Source organism: Perca flavescens, chromosome 16 (genome assembly GCF_004354835.1).
Source record: "Perca flavescens isolate YP-PL-M2 chromosome 16, PFLA_1.0, whole genome shotgun sequence".
Classification (NCBI taxonomy): Eukaryota; Metazoa; Chordata; class Actinopteri; order Perciformes; family Percidae; genus Perca; species Perca flavescens.
The window spans coordinates 1118793-1135058 of NC_041346.1; the positions used below are offsets into that span (position 1 = coordinate 1118793).

The 16266-nt window shown below is 42.5% G+C and overlaps 1 protein-coding gene across 1 annotated transcript in view; it reads left to right on the forward strand.

Annotated features, from left to right (window-relative positions):
• Positions 1-1956: 1956 nt before the first annotated feature.
• The window catches only part of ror2 (receptor tyrosine kinase-like orphan receptor 2), a 67485-nt gene continuing 53175 nt past the window's right edge, over positions 1957-16266 (forward strand). The window contains exon 1 of the mRNA XM_028602614.1: positions 1957-2359. Coding sequence (XP_028458415.1) covers positions 2296-2359 — 64 coding nt within the window. The 5' untranslated portion in view covers positions 1957-2295. The remainder of the gene's footprint in view (positions 2360-16266) is intronic.

The following is a 16266-nucleotide window of genomic DNA, read 5'->3' on the forward strand; positions in this document are numbered from 1 at the left end:
AGCGGGACTGTCTGCAGCAGACTTCCTGCTGTGAACGATAATGCCCCCCCAGTCACTAATAAAGAACCAACTGCAGTGAGAATCTCCACAGACCAAATGACCTTTTGCTTTTATGCACTGACCAAAGAGGAGAGGCGTTTGCAGTCGACTGGTTCATGAACTGTAGGGTTGTGATTTCCTATGTCCCTGATTGTTTTACCACAAATACACACCGAGATTTACACCTGGAGCTTTGTTTTTCAGTCTTTTGTTAGAGGTGTTTTTATGCTTTACTTTTAGGACTGTAGATAAATTTGATTTAAATTGAGTTATGGTGACTTTTGTAAATTTACCATAAGAGCTGGGACGATATGCTTTAGTCCCGATTCAGTTCTTTGCTGATACATGGGTGCTGATTATATCATGAGACATTTCTAACAACTGATAGTTTTCTAAGGAGAATGACATCACATGTCAATCAGTCTGACATTTATTTACTTTGTAAAGAAGAGCATAATATGGATTTTCTGCTTTTGCTCTGTTTTGCTGGAAACAGATAATGACCAATTTGATAAGTTTTTCACTCTACTACCATTTCATATTTTGACAGGACCACCATCCAAAAAACCCAACAGGAACATGACCGGAGTATAGAGTTCAGACCAATTTCCTGTTTGCAGATCCGAGTCATTTTAGACTTGGGTCACTACATGTGCTGCTGACGTCCCCAGGGCTTTCTGCTGTAATCCTGATTACAGGAAACCACCAGAGAGTGAGGACTTTGGGGTTAGAGAGGTAACATATATCAAGAGTTCACTTAGGAAATTTATACGGAACAATTAAAAGGCACAAACTGTCTAGTAAAATATATTTTATATTCTGTACAAAGTCAAATGTAATGTGAATATATCATGTAGGTAAGAAGCAACATACATTATGTAGACAGAAGTTATGTAGGAACATGAACAGTATACAGGAGATTTAAACCGTGTCTAGGCTACTTCATCCTATAGTGGTTTAAGGTGCTATTTAATTGCAACACCCCCGTTTGGAGTCTGACTCAGGAGCTTTTGTTGCACGTCATCAGGCCTGGTTCAAACCACCATTAGTGGGAATATTCAGACACTTTAGCCTAGGGCTGGGCGATATGGAGAAAATCAAATATCACGATATTTTTGACCAAATACCTCTATATCGATACCGCAACGATATTGTAGTGTTGACTATTGGTGCTTTCACAAAATATTTACACAATGAGAGTTTTGATAAATAATCATCAGTAATGTGGTTATAATGACTAAGTGGGTAAAGGCAAATAATAGAACAGTTACAGTAAGTCTGGTAAGTTCAGAAAATGACATCACTTTACTGTAATGCACCATTTAAAACCCGTAAAAGACAACACTTATGTCATATCGCGATATTACGATATCCAAAATCTAAGACGATATCTAGTCTCATATCACGATATCGATATAATATCGATATATTGCCCAGCTCTACTTTAGCCTATCTCAGTGGATGTCTATTGTAGTGGGTATGAAAGTATAATCCTAACCTAAATATAATACGTAAAGTCCAGACATTGGGTCAAATATTTAGCCTGTATGATTTTCTACAAAGGTGAATTGTAAGAATGGGGAGAATGAATTAATAAATAAAGTAAACTAGCCAGCAATATAACTGCTACAAGTCCAGCTGAGATGATGAGACCATTAAACACACAGCTTTTACTTAAGTAACATTTTGTATGCAGGCCTTTACTTGTAACAGAGTATTTTCACAGTGTGGTATTAGTAGGCCTACTCTTACTGAAGTAAAGGATCTGAATACTTGTTCCACCACTGATGTTAATGTCGAGCCTGGCGCTTCATTGGACACTAGTTGGGCTCAGCTGCTCCGTTCTGACTCGAGATGGGGCCCTCTACCTCTAGATGGGGCCCTCTACCAGTACGTAAGCGTGTGCGTGGAAGCACGCGCGTGCGTCCGCTCCACTTTTCCAAGCTCGCTCGGTTCCTCCACTTCGGGAGCAGCAGCTTTGAAGACGTCTTGTCTCCGGCGGACAGCACACGGGATGCACGCGGCTCTGTTTGCCCCCCCGAACCCGCATCTTCCCCGCTCCTCCATGTCTGCCCCCTCCGCCACCTGGAACGGGCGCTTTCTCTCCGGCTGCTGACTTGGAAAACAAGAAGAATAAGAAGAAAAGGTCCAGCAGAAGAATCCCAGCTCCTACAAACTGGATGCAATTACCTTCCGTCTCTTTTATTTTTATGTTTTATATTTCCCTGCGCACATTAGTGAGTGGAAACTGGTGCTATGGCTTCGTTCCTGAAGAGTTTGCTCTGGATGCTTTCCTTGTTTCCATGTCTGAGATGTGGCGGTAAGTCTCTTTTAAACTTTCATTTTAAAGATAGCCTAGACTAGAGGATCAAACAGGGCAGTGACGCACTTAACATGTAGCCTCTATAGTCCAGCCAGGAGGCACAACACTGATGGAGGCTACCCTCCTTCACACATCCAGCGGTGCAGAGCTCTGGCCATTCCTGGCTGCTCCCAATGCGTCCAGTGCGCTCAGATGGTCTTACACAATAGATGGAGCCTTTTTCCTCTCGACTTTTTCCTGGCTGTAGTTGAGGTAAAAAGTTGACCGAGTCGTATCACATCCCCAGTCCTGTTCGGAGAACTCCCGTCCCATTTACAGAAAAGGCTCATATGGGCTAATTGCTTAATACGAAGACACTGCATCCTTTACAACTGCATCAAATACTTTCATGACTGAGACACACACACTCGTACTCGTACGTAGATGAAAAGGCAGCCCCCCTCCCTTGATTCGGTTTCTAGCCCGGCTGAGCGATATTTAAGAACATGCTAGTTCATTGTCTTGTTTGTTGTTCACGCGCATTTCCCCGTAATGTTTCAGATGTTTGTGGTAGTTTTCAGGGCAGGGGGAGGGGGATATAGGGGTCTTCCCCCCCATATAGGTTTATGTGATCACTTAAACCCTCTTTGTCCTCTCCGGGCTTGTTGACATGGGTCTCCCCCTTCAAAGCGTCGCCGTGTCCTTGTCATGTTGATTGAACCCATAGCTCGCGGTGATCTCGCGTCTTTTGTCACTCATGCTAATTCATTTACTCCCCCTGCGGGGGGCGAGAGCCGCGGACACTTCCTGTTTTCAGCTCTGACTTTGAGGACTTACCATTTGGTATGAAGTTGGGTGGGGGGGGGGGACTAAATGATTAGCACCTTTGCCCCCAGCATTTCTTGATATGATGAGTGAAGAAGTAGTGTGCTTTAAAAGACCCAGCCAAGGTGAACACAAAGGCACCACATGTCCTTATATGGTAACTTATTTAATATTCATACATCAGTGAATGTGCCCATCATTTTGTGCATCTCCTTTTGTCTTTTATATCTTTAAAGTTCATTAATATACCCATTCTTGTCTTTTCATAGTCAATATTTAATAATAAGCTATTGCACTGTTCAATCAGTATGTGTGTTGTGTTATGGTTCTCTAAGCTACTGGATGCCTAAAATTTCCCTTGGGATGAATAGAGTATCTATCTATCTATTTATCTATTTATCTACATCTCTATATTTGAATGTATCAAATGCAGCGGTGGAAGAAGTATTCAGATTCTGTACTTAAGTAAAAGTTGTAATACCACACTGTGAAAATACTCTGTTAATGTAAAAGTCCTGCATTGTAAATGTTCCTTCAGTAAAAGTGTGTTAGTATCATCAGGTAGAAAGAGTAAAGGATCCAACCAGCTGTGTGTTTAATGGTCTCATCATCTCAGCTGGACTTGTAGCCGTTATATTGTCGGCTAGTTTACTTTAGAATCAAACATCAGATTTATAAACTACATGTGTTCTGTGTGCAGGAATCTGAATGTGTAAAGTAACTAGTAACTAAAGCTGTACCAGATGAATGTAGTGGAGTAACTAAATTAACTAGTAACTAAAGCTGTACCAGATGAATGTAGTGGAGTAACTAAATTAACTAGTAACTAAAGCTGTAACAGATGAATGTAGTGGAGTTAAAAAGTACAATATTTCTCTCTGAAATGTAGCGGAGTAGAAGTAGAAGTAGAAAGTGGCATGAAGAGAAAAGACTCAAGTAAAGTACAAGTACCTCAACATTTGGATTCAAGTACAGTACTGGAGTAAATGTACTTAGTTACTTATTTCCACCACTGATCAAATGTGAAATGTAGGGCTGTGCTTGATTGAAGAACTTCTTAGTCCACTAACACTCATTAGTTGATTTAATCGACAGATCTGTTTCTCCGCAAAGAGTCATGCAACAGCACCACTTTAATTCTTGTGTTTACCAGAGATGTGCTCGTACATTTCTTGGAAAGAAGTCATTCAGCATGAAAACAGCATCAAACATGACTAATGGACTAAAGAGATCTAAGTTGACTAAGACCAAAACGGGTAAAAAAAGGTAAAAATAATGATTACTTTCATTGAATTTTGAGTGTTTTATTCAATAATATAGCATTGAAACCGTCTCCTGACTAAACTTTGACATAAACCAGTCTGTGTTTCACTCGACATCCTCTGATCTTAACTATTAGTCAAAATAATTCATAACTTCTGCTTTTTTTTAAATCAAAAAGTAGGTATAATATCATATAAATTAGGTTTATTGACCATGAATTTAAAAAAAAGCTTTGAGGAAAGTGACAGAAACTTTTTTTAAAGCATCAAATGCATTGAAAAAAAGCAACAAAAATGTATTTTTTTTCCATTTTCAATTTTGAGCCAGAAGGACAACAATTTCATGGTTGACGGGAAGACAACACGAGGGTTAACAGGAACGCTGTATAGGAATACACATTGGAAATGGAAAGTTCTCTTTGGCTTTGCACCGGCTGTTGTCATTGGGTGAAATCCTTGACTTCTGAGAATGATACAGACCGACTCAACGTGCAAGTTGAGTATATAATTGAGTATATTTAGAGCATCTGTGTGAGCGATTTGAATTACAAGTTAACAACTAGAATGATGTGAGAGCGTTACGGAGAAAGCCCAGGCAGCAGCAGCAGTAGCTGTGAATGACGTGGACGTGTACTAATGAGTAGTACTCCCAGCCGAATGACTCACCGTGTTGGGGTCAGAGTAGAAAGACAGATCTGCTGCTGGTGAGAATGTGGCCTGAGGGCCTTCCTTTGCTGTGGGGGGGTTTAAGAGCATTATCACCCCTGTGATCACGTTTAACAAAGGCCTGTTGGGGATTCTGAAATACCAGCCCAGCTGCATTTTAAGTGATGATCACCGTATTCAGAGATACTACCTACAATTGTATTATAACAAGTGTACTTTCCGTTTAATAATACCAGGGTTTCCCCCACTGTATTGCAAGCCTGGTGGCCCACCGGGCCTAAGTTGCCCCCCACCATGCCTAAGCCACTGGGAATTATTATGTAATGTATTTTTAGACCTTTTTTAAAACGAAACTTAGACTTTAGTCATATTTTCAAATGTCCAGTCAGTTTTGAGCACTTACTTAATGTAGGGCCCTATGGAGGCTGTCTTATAGCTTTTTAAAATTTTCTATTTAGCGATTCTGTCCATGATTCTGTTATAACAGAAACTATTTGGCTCTACATTAACGCTGCCATCAGTCTGGGACTGGCCCCAGCCGGGCCCTCGTCAGTAAAAGTGATTGTCGCCAGGCTATACAACTTTCCTGGGGGAGCCCTGAACACAACTTGTTGCTTCATTCTATGCAGGTTATTCTTGTGAATGTTGCTCATATGCTCCTTTCCTGAAACCTTTTTTGAAAACAGATATAAAACAGCAGATGAGAGTGATTAATGCAGGCTCTCATTCTTAGTTAGGGGAAATAACGTAGTCATTCTGTTGTAATCAGGTGCCCCGCCAATCAAACTGGACGCAGCTTAATAAAAACATTACATGTGTCACTGCTGGGCAGAACCTGTCTGTGGTTTGATGTCCTGTATGAACTAATGGCTTTGTTATTTAGCTCCAGGCAGGCACTGATGGAACTCACACACACACAAAGAGGGATGATTAACTGTTGCATGGCACACACTGTACAAGCTTTTCCCAAACTTTTATTGCCCGTACCATCTACTGTATTACACCCTGGTTTTACCTCCTGTCCGGGCTTCCACTTCCCTGTCTAGCTGTGAAGTGAAGCAATGCATAGCAGCCCTGGACACGCCAGAGGAGTTAGCCAGAGGTCAGTCCATTAATCCACAGTTTGTGGAAATGTGAGGGAAGTGTTCGGGGCCCTGGGTTTTCCCTCAGTTTTTGGAGCAAGGAACCTATTTCTACATTAAAGCCCTATACACACGGGACTTGTATTACCTAGGGACCCTCTAGTAATTTGTAATAATTGAGGAGGTTGTCTGTCATCTAAATCCCAATGCAAATCTGCCATGTCCTTCATTCGTCAAGTAAAAATTCTCCCGCAAATTGTCTTCCATATTTCGCCAACGGGGAAGTCCAACGCAACAGCACAGCAACTGTTGGGTATGAGCCACGTCCAGTTTTGGGGAAAGACTGGCAGGAACGGATGGTCCTGAGGGAGCCACGAGTTTTTCAGTAACTCACAAGTCTTCATGGAGCTGTGTGTGTGGGGGAAGGGGAGGGGGGGGTGTAACAATCAGATCTGCCGTGCGTAATTGGGATGACAGTGACATCATCACTCCAGTAAGAGATGCAGAGGGAACAGATCCCTGCTGCCTTCAGATGGCTGTAAAGACCAGGGCAAAGGAAAGACCTTCCAGTAATAATGGAACTGCAGAACAAAGTGTTGATATCTACATTTTAAAAAGAACCGTTCCCAGCATCTGTAAAGCCTGATTCATGCTTCTCTGTCGAAATGACGAGGTACCCCCGCAGACCCCTCTGCGTCACCGTGAACCCCCCTCCGAGCCCTCCGCCGTAGCTCGACGTGCACCTCCAAAAATGTGTAACTTTGCGTTGAGGCGACGCAGACCGCCAGGACTGATTGGTCAGCTGGTCCTGTGTGTTGATAGTGGGTGTTTCCAGCAGCCTACTGTGGGGAGTAGCAACATGCTAGTTCAGCTTTGAAATAAACTCAGACATATTTTGGTTCCAGTGACGGGGTTATCTGTTTGTAAAGGGTCTATAGGTCAAGAACGTTTTGAAATTAGCACTTCTCCAGCAAGCAGGACTTTGTGGGCAGTTGTGCTAAAGTTAGCTTGCTAACATAACATAAACTGGCTCGCCATTGTCAGAAATGAAAAAGCAGAACCAAAACAAAATATCACCCCCTAGCGTTCTGGCGGCAAAATGCACCGCGATGCAAAGAAACCCGTCCATCCCCGACCCAGAACTCTGAAAGGGTCACGATGCCATAGCTACGCTGTGGAGTTGGCGCTGAAGCATAAAACAGCCTTAAGCTAGTATAGCAACAACTACCCAAGCCCAAACTCGGCTGGAGCACACAATTCCCAGTAATGTCTGTTCAAAGTCTGAATTCTTATTATAATATGGTGATACTAGGTTAAAATGAAATAGATAGATAGATCAATAGATAGACAGTTGTATAGTTTTTGGTTTAGAAGCCTTAACTGGTGAAAAGTCCCATCACGTGTACCGCCCCTCCCACCCAACAGGTGGGCTGCTCGATTATGGAAAAAATCTGAATCTCGATTATTTTGGTCAGTATTGAAATGACAGTTATTTAACACCGTAACTCATTGACTTTTGGAAAGATGTTGTAATTATTGAACTTAAAAAACAGCAACACAGTTAAACAAATCCACAGTGAAAACACCTAGAACTGTGACATTTGCCTTCATACTTTTCCCATTTGAACACATTTGTTTTCATTCAGAACACAAGACAAAATAAAAGCTTACTTACAAAAGTTAACACGCAAATTAATCGTGTTTGTGATCATAAGGAGCCAAAATTGTAATCACGATTAAAAATGTAATTAATTGCACACTCCTACCCATCAAGTGGGATTGGGGTGTTTTTCTCCCACATTTCACCTGCAGTGCTTCCCTTTGTATTTAATTTGCGTCATCACAGGGTTTGACAGCAGCCCTTCTTCCATCAGTGCTAGTGCCGAGTCGTGATGACAGCAACAGTGCTGGCTTTGTTCTGAGCTGCAGCTAATTGCTGGCTGGTGACACACACTCAAAGGAGTGTGAAGCAGCTCCAGGAAGGCTGCAGGCTGCTATTTTACAGAAATATCCAGACCCTGTGTTTTTTTTTTTACATTTAAAACGCAATTGAGTGATGACAAAACTACAACTCTTTGGGCCAGATGCATACAACACTTCATAGATTCACAACTAAAACTGTGTGTACACAGTGTCCCCCCCTTTTCTTTTTAAGATTATTTTTTGGGCTTTTCTGCCTTATTTGACTAGGTGAGAAAAGGGAGAGAGAGGGAAGATTGTCACAGGTCAGATTCAAACCTTGGACCTCTGCGTCGAGGCATAAACCTCTCAGTATATGTGCGCCTGCTCTACCCACTGGCCAACCCGGCCACCAAAAGTTTGTCTTTTTTGACGAGGGCCTGGTGTGATACAGTGATAACATAACAGAAATATAATAGGAATCATGAAATTGACAATTTAAAAAAGCTAAATGTAAAGGCTGATTCCATAGGGCTCTACATTAAGTCATTTCCACTCCCACACGTAGCTATAAATGGATGTAGAAACGCCCTAAAACATCATTTGCACACCGATAGTTGAAGTTGAAGATGATGGCTCAAACAAGACAAAGTATGATAAAATGTATCACTCATAAATATATTAAAAATTAAGTTTATAAATGTGCCTAAAGTTAACCACATTTTACATAAGGCTATGTAGGCTGCAAAATAATAACATGGTATGGCACTCATCTTTCATGTCCACCTTATCATATCAAATAATCCGCAGCTATCTCAAAACTGCGTGTACGCTGTTCAGAAGTTTGCGTGAGGTGTGCACATTTGACCATGAATGGAGCTACAGTGGCAGCCTGAGGTCTCTCTCTCTAGCCATCTGCTATGAATGGGTCAAACACAGACTGTGTGTGCCATTATCCAGTGCCAAACACAGGGGTTTGAATCTGAAAAGTGGTAAGCGTGACATGTTTTAAATGAGCAAAGGTGGAGAGAGAGTCCACAGTTTATATGATAATGGTCTGTGAGGGAGAAGGGTAAAAAGACTTCAGTATGCTTCGAAAAAACGTTGTTGGATCATCTAACGGTGTCTGAAAGCAGCGTCAGTTTTGTAAGTTTCTGAAATAGACAATCCAACAATCCTGTCTACGTTACTCAGTGATCAGTCAGGTGTGTGGCAGTAATAAAAGCCGCTTTCCGACCGGAGGGATTTTTGCAGTTCCTAGAACATAAAATTCCTAGAACTCTTTTTTTCTTGTGTTGCGACTGGACCAATTTGGGGATTTTTAAGTTCCTCTGGCTGCAGTTCCTGTAACTCTTTCAGCTCCTACTTCAGGGCAGGCTCTTTTCACTGTTCCTTTTTTTTTTGTTTAAATATCACAACACATGTCCATCATAAGATTAACGGAACCTGTGGTTAACTGTCTTTTCGGGTTTAAACTCCACAAGCGTGCCCTTGCGGGCTTGACAACCTCGCTGTCCGGCCGTCACACACACACACACACACACACACACACACACACACACACACACACACACACACACACACACACACACACACACACACACACACACACACACACACACACACACACACACACACACACACACACACACACACACACACACACACACACACACAGTATGTACACCATCACCTTATCGTGGTGGAGAGGTTTGTGTGTCTCTGTGAACCTGAGGGCTGTGTTGTCTGGAGCTCCACAAGGGGCCAGACAAAGAATGGTTCAAAACCCCAATGAAGAAGCAAGGTAGAGATGGAGTGACCCTGCCCGGAGCCAGGCCCAGAGGGGGGAGAGAGAGACACCCGTTTCTCTTCGAGACTTGTTTAAATTATGACAAATATGCCACATACATTAGATTTAGTATGTAGTTCATACTTTTTTGGTGTATTTGTTTTTGTGTATTTGTTGCCGTGCTGGCATTAGGCTACTCCCTTACCCCTCCTACCAGTCCCTATGGCCACCTGGCCAGTGCGAATGCAAATTGAAAAAACAGTTTTGGGGGAGAGTAGTTAGTAGAACTGCTTAGAAGTGGACTTTTCCTATAATATGTTCCTGTAACTACCTGGTTGGAAAGCAGCTAATGTAGGCAGGATCTGAACCCTTTAAGATCTCTCTCAACCAAGTGAAACACAATGAATTCCTCTGAGGAGAGACTCTGACATTGTACGATTGCTCATGTTCTTGCCCCTCAGTGACAGGAGGATGTTTTTACTCTGCCCTCACGTGTGGCCATTCAGAACAGGTAGAAACACTCTTGATTTCAGACGTGGTTTGAAACATGCTATGGCCTTAATGCAGGCAGGTCACTCCATATTGCATGCTCTCAGCCTCCTGCCAGCAGCTGTAACCTGACGAGCCAGATGGTTTGTTCCATAGAACCACCAGAAAATACTGTTTTTGTTTGGGAAAGTGCAGGCACTTTTAAAAAATACCTGGCAGGTGATTGGATGAACCAAGCGGTTAGTTCAGACACATACACATTACTTAAAGCCTGACCAGATGGATTTTCTTGTGATATATGATCCCGCGATCCTCACGTGATCTTGTAATATTGCGAGAATGGCATGCAAGGTAAAGCAAACAGCAGTATACTCAGGGAATGAGTGACAGTCAGTTTGTTCGATAGCACCCTAGTCTATAACTGCTCCGGATTTCGCCGGATGTCAGGATGTCAAATCCGGTGGATTTGTGAGGACTATGGTTAACTGCTCCTTAGATCTCTGCAGGGTAAATCCAGACAGCTAGCTAGACTATCTGTCCAATCAGAGTTTTCTGTTGCACGACTAAAACTACTTTTGAACGTCCACATGTTCCACCAAAACAAGTTCCTTCCTGAGACTATTTAGCAGAGGCACCGTGGCTCCGTCCGGAGCTTAGCCCCGCCCAAGACGATTGTGATTGGTTTAAAGAAATGCCAATAAACCTGAGCATGTTTTTCTCCCAATGCTATGTGGACTAGCCAGACCTTCCTCCACAGCGCTGTGGAGGAAGGTCTGGACATGTGAGACTACCCCCACACTAAATTATTATTGAGTCATGGTGAGAGCAGGCAAGATGCACAGTGGACAAACAAAAAAGCTGCGGTGTCAGACTGGTTAACAGCAAACTGATGACCTACTTTCACTAAAAATCAGTATATTGTTGTTGGGCTGTGACCGACTGCACCAAGTCCAAGTAAAATAGGGCTGCACGATATGAGGAAAATATGTGATATGTGATACTGTTGTTGAATATCGAGATAACAATATTATTCACGATAAATAAACACATATTAAAGTGAACTCAGTTCTGCGGCTTTCAGTATTCTGCTGAAATACAACAAACTGCTTGTTGAATTTAAAACAAATACATAAAATCATTTCCAACATTCTTTTATTGAACAAATGTAACATTATATTGAATATAAATGGCAGCACTAAAAGAAAGTAATGTAATGATGAGTTTTCTACTGATACTTTCTTTCAAATAACACAAAATCTGTTTTGTGTCTATCACGATATGTCGCAGCCTTTCGCGATGTTTATATAAAAAAACAATATATTGTGCAGCCCTAGTATAATACAACACAAGTAGTTTTTAATACTGTATACCATTATATAATTATCGTTTAGGCGTATTCTGCAGAATCAAATATTGTTGTCGGTAGAAAAAGGTTGGTGGTCCAGTACCAGTCCACGGCCCAGGGATTGGGAACCACTGATCTATAGCGCTGCACTGCACATGCTTCCTTTCATTTATGCATAAAAGTAAATAAATCACATAATACATTTAGAAAAAAAACATTGCAATAATGAAATGCTCAGCTGGAAACCACAGTGCCACTGAGGATGATTTTAACTCTGTCCTGTAACAGGAAGCATACTGCTGTGTGTTGCTGTGTCTCTGCTCTGGTTCTAATTATATTCTCGGATCTGGGACTAATTAGAGCAGTGCAAGCCATTCCCATGGACGGGGCTCTGTGTTGACAGGATGGACTGTTAGCATACTGCTGGAACACAAGTTGTGCATTTGAGACATAGTAGTTTGCTGGCTTTTTGTACAGACTTAACGTGGTGATCAGTTGTTTAAATAATCATAGAGCTAGGCTTTAATACAGCTGTACTAGTGCTGCTGCTTCTAACAGCATGCATTAATATCAAAGATGGCCCTTATCTTGATTGCGTTTTGAAGAGAAACCAGAGAGGCATTAATGCTGACATATGCTGCTGATTACTGGAGCTGGTGAGCAGAAACACAAGACGAGGCCCACAAAGTGTTTGTAGGAGGAAAGGCAGACCAGATCCCTGTGTTCCTCTATCGCTTCATGGTGTGTTTTATGTGTGTTTATTGTTGAGTGTAAACAGGACAGACAGTTTGCATCAGAGTACCAGGCAGCGCTCAAGCGCTGAAGAAAAGAGGGAAGAGAACCAACAATGGCACAGCACTTCTGAACTCACACCATGAAGTTGAGATGTCAAGGTTTTGTAAAGCGTTCCTTCGTAAAAAGTTTTTTTTAGGCCACGGCGATGGTGGAGAGGGAGGAGATAAAGACATGGATGCATTTTTGAATGTGTCTGCTTTAATGTAGATGTGGCCAGCCTGCCAGGTTTGAGGGGTGACATATACTGAACAGAAACATCAAATGGGTCAGGAAGGTTTTATTAGAATGCCTGTACTTGTAGGTGAGGTGAGAAACGGGTCTTCTCAGGAATTAGTCAATGGTTTACAACGATCAACGTTATCACTGCTGCAGCATATGTGGTCGTGCATTTGTCAGTTTTGGGCTAGTGTCGCATTGCCAGACCTATGTCCACAGCACTGTGTCAGCGCTGTGTCTGGCTGCAGGGGCCTGGCACAAAATTCTGGACCCTGTAGAAAGGCGTTTTCTATGGGCCCCTCCCCGCATCCATAGCTATTCATTCTAGCATCTTTTTGGGCCCGGTACTCAGTCCCCTTTTTTCCCCCCAGTCCGACGCCCCTGTCTGGCTGCACCGCGTATCTATCTTGGGATAAGGGGAAAAAGCTCTCAGTTGTTTGCATTTCTTCACAATCGTTCTGGGCGACCCTTATCCCTGGATGCAGCGGCGGAGCCCTTGCAAAAATAGATAGCGATAGGGGTGTTCTCATTCAGGATCCTAGTGGCCTGAGGGTAGCAGCTCCTCCTGAGCCTCTCAGATCTGCCTGGTGGATCTGCTACCTTCTTCCTGACATCAACAGGGAGAAAAGGCTGTTACCCAGGTGTTTTGGATCTTTAATGATTCTCCTAGCCTTTTTCTTGCAGCGCCTGGTGTAAATATGCTTAAAACGTACAGTATGCTAGCCGCATCCAAGGTGGCGCGCACCATCATGACGTCAGAATGACGTAATATCCGGCCGGCGCGCCTGGATTTATGGCGCATGAGCACAGGTTGCACACGGCTCTCTTTTTTTTCAGCGGTGCGTGACAAAGTGGAAACAGGAGGCCTGAATGAGTTCGTCGACAACATGATGCCAGGACTCTCAGAGTGACTACAAGTCTCTGTGGTAAACTTACTGGGTTAAGATGAGCTCTTTTATGGTGAATGAAAGGCTTGATCCCACCAAGTACCTCATCCAATCAAATCAAAGCATTGACGGCAATGCTGCTGTCAGTTCTGCTGTTGTTTACCTTTTTCTTCTAGTCCGTAGAAAGAGCAACATCGGTAGCCTTTGCTCATTAGCGCCACCGCTGTTCAGGAGAATGTGGACACCCAGGTACTTGAAGCTGCCCACCCTCTGATATTAAGGGGGGCGTAGTTCCTTCCCTGTTGGAACATCTACCAAGAACTTCTGTTTAAGCATACTGGCAGCCTAAGTCACATTGTAGCACCAGGCTCTTTTAATCCTGTCCTATTGTTGTCTGGCAAACACACTGCCTGTTTTTACACCTATACTTACTGGGCCGATTAGTGCAGAAATTGGGTGTGACTGTCAACCCCCTCTAAAGCAAATGCAGTTAATACTCAGATGGAGGTGTGACAGTCTGAGAGCAGTGAAAAGTTCCATTTAGCCTCAGATAAGGGGCCTCTAACCAGTATTTCTTTTGGATATATAATGGCCTTTACTCAGTGGTGGGGGTGGGGGTGGAGGTAGTGAGCCGTCACTGGTGCTCTCTGGATGGACTTATCACTCTGGGCTGTTTAGGGAGGATCTTTATAATGGGAGGTGAATTTGTTACTTCCTGTGTGGAGTGGATTTTCCACCTGTGTCCCTAATGACAAAAAAATTCATTTTGGCAAATGAGGTGAATTTATAGAGCGTGGGGACTTGAGGAGGTGGAACATGTCTGTGTGAATTAGTCTGGCTGGGTTTTCATAGAAAGGCAGGCAGAGCAGGTCTGAAACACACTCCCTTCAGTGTGTTGGAAGGTTTTATCAGTTGTTTGGTCAGGAAGTCGGCTGGATCACCTCTCGAACTGTGTTACATAAATTGTGTAGTCTGTTAAGTGAGGGAGAGCCCCACCCTCTCAACCCCTCCACACACACTCAGAGGTCAAAGGTCAGCCAAAGCACCGCTGAAGCTGCCAGGCCTTTGTGTCTCAGGTTGTATATTTAAGACATTAACAACAGTTATTAATCAAGAATATGTATGCTGTAGACAACATAAAGTCTAGTTTGTATCTGCGTTTCCCAGGAGAGGAAGAGGCTGTCATATTTTTTTTATCTTGTTGGATTCCAACATGAGCCTGGCCATCGTCTGTTTGGATCTGAAGATATTTGGCGCCACAGGCGTTGTTGTTGAGTCTGTTGGTAATTATCCTGTTAAAGTATTCTGGGATGTGTTCTGGTGTTTGACCGTGCATACTTCTCTACCTGTGTAACTGTCTTCAGAGGGGCGTTTTGTATTTATGTAGCTTATATTTGATTCTGGATCCCTCTCACATTCCTTCTTAACTCAATTAATAGAAACAGGGTTACTTCCAAATGTGTGCAGCTGTGCACAACTCGTCCTTGATTATTCAGTATTTCACCAAATTGCCGATGTCAGGTAGAAACCTTTTATCTCCAGTATGTGGACCTTATAGGAAAGACAAACAGCTGTGTGATGCACTTTTTTAATACGAAAGCATTTAGAAAAGGGTTGGAGTATTTTTGTTGTTGTTGAGTTTTATGTTACAGTTAATGTAGTCTCGCTTTGCCAGACCTTCCTCCACAGTGGAGCAGAGGAGGGTCTGTCTAGTCCACACAGCATTCTGGGATGGGAGAAAAACGTGCTCTTGTTTATTGACATTTCTTTAAACCAAGTGTTTCCCAAAAAGCCCAAGATGACTTCTTGTTTTGTCCCCAACTCAAAGATCTTCAGTTTCCTGTCTCAGAGGAGAGAAGACACTAGAACATATTCACATTTAACAAGCTGACATCAGTGAATTTTGACTTTTTTTAAATGACTCATACCGATTAATGGATGTAGAGCTAATTTAATTAAATAGTTGACAACTAATTGATGAATCTTTGCAGCTCTAGACTCCACACATCTTCTTGACATTTAGCTTTATAGTCTGTATATTTAGTTGTATGGACCAGAAGTACCAGTCTGTTCAATGCACCAGTTTGGATATACTCCATTATTTTATTATACCGCCCACTGGAGTTTTACATGTGGCCATAGGGAAACTATTGACTGTTGCATTGAGATGGACAGTGAAGCATGCTGAAAGCTCCCAGTAAGAGGCTGTTGGCCTTTGCAGTGTGTCATGGCTCTGTGAAATATGTTAACAGCAGGGTTGTCAAACTAATGGCCTGTCCCTCCTCCTTCAGCAGATGCTTTCTTAATCATAGAGGACCAGCTCAGAAGAAAATGGGAGCTGAGTTTTCTAGCTTGTTCACAACTACATCTCTGTAATACTGTGCTGCGTGATACCTAGGCCTGTAACAATAATTACATAATTGTCTAATTGTCAATAATCTTTTCCTAATCGCAGTTTCTTTGTTTAACAGCAATTAATTGCTAACATGAGCTAAGGTCTTAAGGCGTATGACTGGTCATGTCGATTTTATTTAGATATGACAAATTGTAATTATATTAGTGATGGTCGGACTATATATTTTTATTATTATTTCAATCATTAGTTGTTGGCAATTGAGCCTATACATGTTCATAAAAAACAAAAATGGCGAGAGGGGGGTACAGTTAGAA